The sequence below is a fragment of the Suricata suricatta genome, chromosome 16, assembly GCF_006229205.1.
Source record: "Suricata suricatta isolate VVHF042 chromosome 16, meerkat_22Aug2017_6uvM2_HiC, whole genome shotgun sequence".
Lineage (NCBI taxonomy): Eukaryota > Metazoa > Chordata > Mammalia > Carnivora > Herpestidae > Suricata > Suricata suricatta.
In genome coordinates, this window is record NC_043715.1 from 27,361,049 (window position 1) to 27,370,356 (window position 9,308).

The 9,308-nt window shown below is 50.4% G+C and overlaps 1 protein-coding gene across 1 annotated transcript in view; it reads left to right on the top strand.

The window, feature by feature from the left end:
• CES1 (carboxylesterase 1) overlaps nucleotides 1-8,910 on the top strand; it is a 67,735-nt gene extending 58,825 nt beyond the window's left edge. The window contains 6 exon segments of the mRNA XM_029925817.1: nucleotides 797-937; nucleotides 2,338-2,418; nucleotides 2,677-2,824; nucleotides 6,971-7,102; nucleotides 8,218-8,290; nucleotides 8,554-8,910. Of these exon segments, the coding sequence (XP_029781677.1) occupies nucleotides 797-937; nucleotides 2,338-2,418; nucleotides 2,677-2,824; nucleotides 6,971-7,102; nucleotides 8,218-8,290; nucleotides 8,554-8,737 (759 nt within the window). The 3' untranslated portion in view covers nucleotides 8,738-8,910.
• The last annotated feature ends 398 nt before the right edge of the window (nucleotides 8,911-9,308 follow it).

Genomic DNA, 9,308 nt, shown 5'->3' on the forward strand with positions numbered 1-9,308 from the left:
ATCTAGTATGTGACGGAAGTTGTGGGAAATCGGCTACATTCGTGGTTTTAGGAGATGGCCATGGGCAAGAAAGCCTAACAACACGTTCATGAGGCTGAAGGGCCAGGAAGTTCCAGTCACATGCCCGAGGGCCCGGGAAGATGGTGAGGCCTTCTCAGCTGGTGTTTTATTAGAAATAAATACTACATATAATCCGTTACTTGGAAGCAATGCATATTCCATTAAGTGTCTTTAAGCACACGGAAAACGGAGTTGGGAAAACGTGGCCCGATGGTTGCAGGAACTTGACCTCGTGTTTCCCACCAGCAGGGGCCCCGCATCTGCTGGTTCAGAGCTCACTGTGGCTTTATAGAAACTGAACCACCACAGATAACAAAATTGACCCACACAGGCAAATGTACACTGCAAATTGAGATATATTTTATATATTTATATAAAATGTATATGCTTATAGGTTTTAATATTAAAAATATAAACTCATGTTTATATATTTAATAAATTTAATGTATATTTGTATATATATGAATCTATGGAAATATGTAGAGATACGTATGCACGTATTTCAGTTTGGGTGAGTTTTACCCCACTTGGACTTACCACCGCTGGTTCCGAGTCCACGGTCCACTCTCTGGGGTCACGTGTGCTCGGCCCCCTTTGTTAGGGGCCTGAGTTCTGTGGCCACCACCAGTGGCCATGCAGGTGTGGACTGCTGGCTTCCGGCTCTGACAGGTGGAGAGGGGGACGTGGGTGTGGCCTCGAGACTGGAAGCCCAGACCCCATGATACCCTCCCCCCAGAGCCATCCCTTCCTGCCCATCATGGTGGATGGAGTGGTGCTACCAAAGACGCCCGAAGAGATTCTGGCTGAAAAGAAATTCAGCTCTGTTCCCTTTATCATCGGAATCAACAAGCAAGAGTTTGGCTGGATTCTTCCAATGGTGAGAATGTGGGGTCGCCCTAGGCTCCCCTCCCCGCCCATCACATCAGTCCTCCCATCTCCTCCTTCTCGAGGCCCCCCTCCCAATCCAGGGCAGCTGTCCCCCTCACATTTCCATGGGGGGCGAGGACATTTCTGTTGGGGAGCTTCTCTAGGATGGCCCCACGGCCCCCTGGGGACCCCCTCCCCAAACATGCAGTCTTCCAATCTAAGCATCCTGCAGTGCGGGTGCCGGAAGGGTCTGTAGAGAAAAATCACTGGGCAGATGGGCAGACCGAGGCTGGGAGAGGGATGGACTGAGCCCCTGCGGCCCCTCCCCATGGGCTGGTGCTTCCCCTGCTCCTCCGTAAATCCCACACCTGCTCTTTTTCTTGATCATCTAACTGGGGCAGTCAGAGGAGCTTGCTCCCTCTGGGATGAAAGTTCTAGGAATCAGAACTGCTTTCCCTCTGTCAGAGATAAACACAGCTGACTCAAGGTGAAGTGGTGAGGACAGGTCTTAATTCAGTTCTATGCCCACAGCAGGAAGGAGAGACCAGTGTGAGCTGCTTCGGCCCCTGCAACAAAAGACTGGAGCCTATTTGAAGGCCTAGGCATGGCAAGGGAAAGGCACTGTGGGGGTGTGACAGGGGCACAGAGGGGGGTGTCCCTGGGACTGGGCCACCTCGATTTGTTAAGTGGCGTTTATCCAGAAACAGATTTCTGTCTCTCTGTCCAGAGGCAGTGGTGTTCCGGCTGCAGCAAGGTGCCCACTGGAGTCGCAGGGAGAGAGAAAGGAGACGTAGTGGCAGAGTAGTGGCCGCATGTCTGCCTTTCAAGAGGTGGCTGGAAGGCCCTGGAGGACACAGCTTTGGGTGGGAGATTTACATCTCAAAGGGCAGAGGAGGGATTGTAATTGCAAGCTTTCTAGAGTAGCCACTCTAAAAGGGGGTTGAGGGACCTACCACCTTATCACCAGGTTTTGGCCAGAATCAGTGATAAATTCCCTTAGCAGCCAGGAGCCCGCTAACCCACACTGGGATCATCCTAGGGATAAGATCTTAAGCACTGGCAGTCAAGCTAGAGTTTGGTCAAGTTCTATGGCCAAACTGTGGAACTTTAGATGGAGCACAGCAATTTCAGAGGTCACTGACAGACCAAAGCCATAGGCGGGATTTTAGCCTTCCTTGGTCATCTCAGACAGGTGGGGGTATTTATGAGGTCTGTGTTCTTGGTGTCTGAGTCCTCTGCTTCAACACTAGCCAGACTTAATCCTGCCCTGCGTGTCTCTTGTTTCACTGATTTTACCCAACTCGTCAAGGATCCATGCTTGTCAAGTCACGACAGAGTGACCTTTGGTTGGTCGGTAAGTCTTCCTGCTAATTCTTGATGATTCACTCTGTGTTACTGTTATTTTAACAGTTCATGGGTTACCCGCTCTCTGAAGGCAAGCTGGACCAGAAGACGGCCATGTCACTCTTGTGGAAGTCTTACCCCGTTGTTGTAAGAGTCTGGGGAACCATGGGAACTGGCTGAGACCCAAGGAGGGGCAGAACCTTGCCCCAAATAGCTGAACAATTCAATGGCAGGATAAAGACTGGGGCTGGAGGGTTCTGCCCCCAGTTTTCTGCCTTTCCCACCTCACCACGCAGGGTAGCTGTGGTTGCATGATGCTGGAGAGATTTAGCATTCACGCAAGTCATTTTCTGCGTTGCTCCCTGGGATGGGGGTGGCAGCCACTTTTCTTCTGCTCTATTTCAGGGCATCCCTGAGGACTTGATTCCACTGGCCATTGAGAAGTATTTGGGAGGCACCGATGACCCAGTCAAAAAGAAAGACCTGTTCTTGAACATGATGGGAGATTTGCTGTTTGGTGTCCCAGCTGTGACTGTGGCTCGATACCACAGAGGTGAGTCGCAGAGGTTGGACAGGAGAGGGACATCGAGCCCACTGGCTTCACTGTCCTACTGGCTGCTCAGCATAGATAGATATGTGGAAACCGCCCATGGTCAGGCCTCCAAGGCCAATTCCATGTGGCTGGGGATGGAGCACTGTCTAACTTTGGGTCTGCCAGAAGCCAGCTCTGAGAAAAGACCCTGAATGCAAGTAGCTTATTTGGGAGGTGATTCCAGAGAACACCAATAGAGGAGGGGGAAGGGGCACCGGAAGGAGAAGGAAGCCAATCAGATTTCCCTGGACACCTGGAGCTATCACGTCTCCGGTCATGTCTCAGGGTTATTCTGTGTGAGTGGCAAGTGGGAGGAGGGATTCATTCTCCCACTTTCATGAGTCATGAGTTGAAGGCTCTTCCCAAGGGGCTGGGAATTCCCTGGAGCTCTCGCCTTCTGCACATCTGGGGAGTGTGGTGCCTCGATGACCGAAGACCTCAGGCTACGGATGCCTGAGAGGGAGGTCAGGCTGGCATGCCCAGAAGCTGGAGATGAGGTGAGGCACCACCAGCACCTGCCACAGGGACCCCTCCCCTCAAGTTATGGTGATCTGTGGAGCCAGAGGCGGGTCTTAGAAGATATGTCTTTGAAGGTTTCCAAGGTCAGAGCTAGCTGCAAACTAGTTTGTTAACTGGTAGAAGAGCTGGGGGTAGACTGAAACCAAGCATATAATCAGGAGGCTTGTTTAGGACCAACACACACACACACACACACACACACACACACACACACACACAGAAGTGAGCAACAGGAGGTGTGGGGCAGGTGTTCTAGAGAGTGTCCATGTCTACAGTTGGCTTCTGTCCATCCCAGTGGGTGCTGGGTGTGCCCCAGGGCCCTCCAGCACGGATCCAAGGCTGCGGGGTGGATCCAGGGATGGATGGGCTCATCTGGAGAGGAGCCATCCCTTCTGGGCATCTCTATGAGGTTCTCACAGGACCCTTCCTTCACCTCATCTGCAAGCCAGGAAATTCTTCTTGACACAGATCTCTCTCTCTAACCATGCTGGAGGGGTTTTAAAATTCAGGACTTTCCAGTCATGATTTAAAAGAAAAGCAACTAGAGCTGACCTACCCTGTTCCCAAGGCCTCCGTATAGTGAGCTACAGGGGCTAGTTACTGCTTCCTCCACCTGGGGGTCTTGAGGAACCTTCAGCCAGGGGCTGCCTGGGGCCAGATTAGCTCTTTCATAACCTTGGTCTTGCCTCTGGATGCATGCCTGCTTGGGGCATTCTATTCTGTTTCGTCTGCTGGTCCAGACATACTGGGCTTGTGATTTTTATCTGCCATCCCATGACTTTGAATTCGGGATCTTTTGGCCAGGGCTACACAGATTTTATCAATGTTGTTCTTTCATTTTGTATTTGTCTCGATCTCTTTTCAACACACAAAAAGAACTTTTCTGAATATAAAATTAATATCCTACACTTGTAGAAAGTTTTGAAGATATGGAAACACATGAAGAAGGAATTATATATTACTCTAAATTCCTCCACCTAGAAACATCTGTTATACATTCTTTTTAAACAATTTTTTAGCATTTATTTTTATTTTGAGACAGAGAGAGACAGAACAGAGCAAGGGAGGGGCAGAGAGAGAAAGAGACACAGAAGCTGAAACAGGCTCCAGGCTCTGAGCTGTCAGCATAGAGCCTGACACAGGGCTCGAACTCACGGACCTCAAGATTATGACCTGAGCTGAAGTTGGAAACCCGACCAACTGAGCCTTCCAGGCTCCCCTGCTATACATTTTTAATGTATTTTCTTCAAATAATCTTTCCAGGTCTTACATATAATTTAGAAATTAACTTGATATCATATGTCATATTTTTGTTCACAGAACGCTATTTTATGTTCAAAAACATCCACCATTTCACAGAATGATGCATCAAAATTTACTTTAGTATTCATGTCCTATTGGATATTTAGTCTGGCTGCTTATGTTGTGATGCAAGAAAAAACCCATTATGCTCAGAAATCTTATGTGCAGAAATTTTTAACCAAGTCTCTAATAATTTGCTTAGGATTGGTTATTAGAAGTGAAGTTCCTGGGCCACCTGGGTGGCTCAGTTGGTTAAGCATTTGACTTTGACTCAGGCTATAATCTCGTGGTTTGTGAGTTCAAGCCCCACATTGGGCTCTGTGCTGACAGCCCAGAGCCTGGAGCCTGCTTCAGATTCTGTGTCGCCCTCTTTTTCCATTCCTTTCCTGCTTGTGCTCTGTCTCTCTCTCTCTCTCAAAAATAAATAAAGATTCAAAAAAATTTTTTTAATGAAGTGAGATTCCCAAGTGGGGCCATAAGAGTATTTTAAAGTTCTTGATACATGTGAAATTGCTTCCCAGTGTATGGCTGGGATTTCTTAATTCTCTCACTTGCAAAACTCCGATTAAAAAATAAAGAAATAGGGCAGCCAATTTCACAAGGTCTTCCCTGCAAAAGATAAAGAGACCATCTCCCTGTTTTAATGACAAACACAGATGACCAACTCTGTCTTTCTCTCTGCTTCTCCTATTGTCCTATTACCCTAATCTGTGCCCTACTTTCCTTTGAAAACTTGTATTGTGCTTGCAGGAATTTTATACCTCCCCTTGGTTTTAGGCAGAAAGTTAAAAAACAAAAAAGAGAGAGCGAAAAGGAGAATTCTCTTTTGTGCCGCTGGCTGGCGCCCCAAGAATTTCTCTCACTCACGGAAGGTCTTTGCTCTGTGGCCCGAGGAACTCCTTTCTAAACCTCCCCGGTGGTGGAGAGAAATTACAGCCGCTTCTCTCCGCGAGTTCTGCTCTTGACCTTGAAGCAGCTACTTAACACATGGAATTTGGAACCACAGACATGTTGCTTCTCCCAGAAAACACCTCTTGCTACATCTAGGGTGCAGCGATGGAGGTCAGGGAGGCGTTCCAAAAAATTGCTCTACATCCTCCCATGGGGATGGCGTATATTGTTGAGTCATTTTGAGACAAATATTTAATGATATGGAGACATGATTACAGTATATTACAAAATGGCATATTACCCTATCTGCCCATTGAAGAGGGGTCTTCAAGTGGTGGTAGGATTATAAGTGATCCTTTTGTTCATTTTCCTTTCTTCTGCACTTTCCAAGTTTGTAACGGCACCCAAAGGGGGAAAAAGCTGTGTAATTTCTCCTCCGGCCAGAATGGGGACCCAACTCTTCCCCGACAGTCACTGTGCTGTGGGCGCTAGGGTCCAGGCAAAGTGCTAGGTCCATGCACCACCCTAGGCGGAAGGCGCTCTGAATGAAGCCATCCGCAGGAAGATGGACACTTCTGGGGGCTTGGAGAGGGGGTACTGAGAGTGGGGGCCAGGAAAGCAGGAGAGGGCCGCCTTTGCCCTCCCTCAGAGCCCTTCTCTCTTCTGCCACTGCCCGGGGCCCAGCAGCAAACTAGATACGAGGTGACGGAGCAATAGAAAACGCTGAGTTTTCCGTTATCCTGAGACCCAGGAGACAGACGGGGCCTTCCCCGGCGTCTGTGTGAGCCTGGGCTGTTGACCAGCACCTAGGGTCTGCGTCACTCTCCCCTGGAAGTTAGGTGAGAAGAGCCCTGGGAACTCTGCGAACCGGGCAGAATAAAAGGCACCTGTTGGGCTGCAGAGAGTCTCCAGAAGGATCCAAACCAGCGTATTTTCAATGAAAAACCGTAGCGTAAACTGTATAGAGATATTCTTGCGTGTGAGCCCATCAGCAGGCCACGGGGTCTGTGTGTTTTGGCCCAAGGCCCCTAAAGTGATAATTGTCTTGGATGGACTTACTCACAATCTCAACATTTCACTCATTCAATCTTCATTCATTGATTCATTCAACAAATATCCAGCCTGAAGCCAGTTCTCATCTCCTCCCACTGTGCATTTTTAGGCCAATCACAGAGCTTCTCCAAAGCTCTGCCTCTCTGCTATGCGGGTTTTCTGCCCGGCCGCACGGTGGCCGGCACACAGGTGGCTCTCCGGACAGGTAGCTATTAATGATGCTGTTGTTGTGCGCCTAGGGCTCAGGTGTGCCACCGATTTCCTGAGTGCTCAGGGCCCCCCTTGGCGCCTCCGGGAGCGCATCTGGGGAAATGACCTGTGCACGAACCCGTGTCTTCCCAGACGGCGGAGCCCCCACCTACATGTATGAGTTCCAGTATCATCCAAGCTTCTCGCTGGACTCGAAGCCCAAGACGGTGGCCGGGGACCACGGGGATGAGCTCTTCTCCGTCTTCGGGATGCCATTTTTAAAAGGTAATGGCCCTTCGGTGATTGCAAACTTGGGCAGTTAGAAGATCCGGGTTCACGTCTCAGTGTGGTGGCCATGGGCCAAGGTCCCCCTTCTCTCTGGGCCTTACTTCCCCAAATGCATCAGAGTAGGGCTGAACTATGACGATTCCAACCCTTCTCTTGCCCTGACACATCTGCTGGAGAAGATGCAGCCATGCGCCCCCATTTGTTCTCTGAGAATTCAGGCCTGGGCATCAATAAAACACGTGGCGGGCCACCTGCAGGGCCCTGCTCAAGGGCTAGAATGTCACCACTCACTTCCCACTGTGAGAGAAAGGTTAGAATTTGGTGTTGACCTTGAATCGGGGCTAATGTGCATGTGTGTGTCTGTCTATCCAACCATGTGTCTACCGAAGATTCCCAACTTTCTCAACTTAATATATTTGATAACATATATAATACTTTATTATTTTTTTTAATGTTTATTTATTTTTCAGAGAGAGAGAGAGAGAGAGAGAGAGCAGGGGAGGGGCAGAAAGAGAGGGAGACACAGAATCTGAAGCAGGCTCCAGGTTCTGAGCTGTCAACACAGAGCCTGACGCCGGGCTCGAACTCACAACCTGTGAGATCATGACCTGAGCTGAAGTCGGAAGCTTAACTGATGGAGCCACCCAGGCACCTTTCACAAATATCTCTAATGTCTTCCCTGTGAGCAGTCACAGGTGACTTGTGTGTGGCCCACCTCAGGGCTGTTTGTAACTGACACATTTCCTGCTCGGGTGACTGCACATCAATGATTTTTCAGATTCTATGAGAACGTGGGTGGGTGAAGGAGACTGAGCAAAGGCCCAGATGGGAGCAGCCCTGAGGTGGGGTCTCTGCAGTGGACACCCTGGGTGTGGCCCTGGGGACCTTGATAGGTGAGGAGAGGCAGTCATGTCTGACTGCAGCCCCGGAATGCTGATCAGTAACGCCCAAGCTTAAAGTGGACACAAACTACCCAGATCCCTGAAGTGCAGATTCTGACACAGCCAGTCTGGAGCAGGGGTTCAGACACTGTATTCCTAACAAGCTGCCCCGTGCTGCTGGCCATAAACCATGCTTTGAGTAGCAAAGGCTTTTTTTCTTCCTCCCCACAGAAGGTGCCTCAGAAGAGGAGATCGGACTCAGCAAGATGGTGATGAAATTTTGGGCCAACTTTGCTCGGACTGGGTGAGGCTGGCGGCAGAGATGGAGCAGGGTTGGGGTGGGCGGGCGCGTTTTCTTGGAAAGGGAGCTCCCAGCCCTGTAGCCCTGACAATGAGCAGTGAGAGTTCTCTAAAAGGGGACGGGCTGCCTAGGACTTGGTGAGCTCCCTGCCTCTGGAGGTGAGGGAGCCTCTCGGTGGAAATGAAACCAAGAAGTCCTGCCAATCTCAAAGTGCTGTTGGGGCCCCACAGTCGCTTTGGGCGATTCTCATCTGATTCTGTTCCTAGGAACCCCAATGGGGAAGGGCTGCCCTCTTGGCCCGCATATGACCAGAAGGAAGTGTACCTGCAGATTGGAGCCACCACTCAGCCAGCCCAGAAGCTGAAAGACAAGGAAGTGGCTTTCTGGACCGAGCTCCTGGCCAAGGGGGTAGCAAAAATGCCACCACACACAGAGCACTTTGAACTGTGAATGGGTGGCCCGGCTGGACGTGGAGCCCAGTCTGGGGTATTCTATAGAAGGTGTTTATGAGCCAAAGAGGGATCTTATTGGAGGAGGCTGGGAATGTGTCTGGAGGGGGAGGGCAGAGGCCAGGAAGGGGCTGTTGTGGCCAATTTTGGGAATAAATGTTCTCTTGGAGACCATGTCACTGTCTGTGTCTCGGGCTCAGAGAGACAAGGATGAATGAGGTGGCATGGTTGTCTGGAAGTTGCCTCCGGTGAGGATGGCATGGCCCTGGGGGCTGCCTCCGCCCCACGTCTCTGGGCCCCCAACAACTTCCAACAACGGGATGTGGGGTGGCCCGAATGCAAGGTCCCTCTTGTCCGCGTGGAGCTGCAGTCTACATATGTACCTGCAGTGACAGAGAAGGGAGGTGCCGTGGTCACGCTGTGGCACTCGCCTGTGGCCCCTACTGGCCCTTCCAGAGATCCGCAGTTTTTCTCCAATGTACACAGCACCCTCCCGGGCCGTTCCCTGAGGCCATTGCTTCCAGCAACTTCTCTGAGCCCCTCCTATAGCCTGGGCCACTTCAGGATTTATC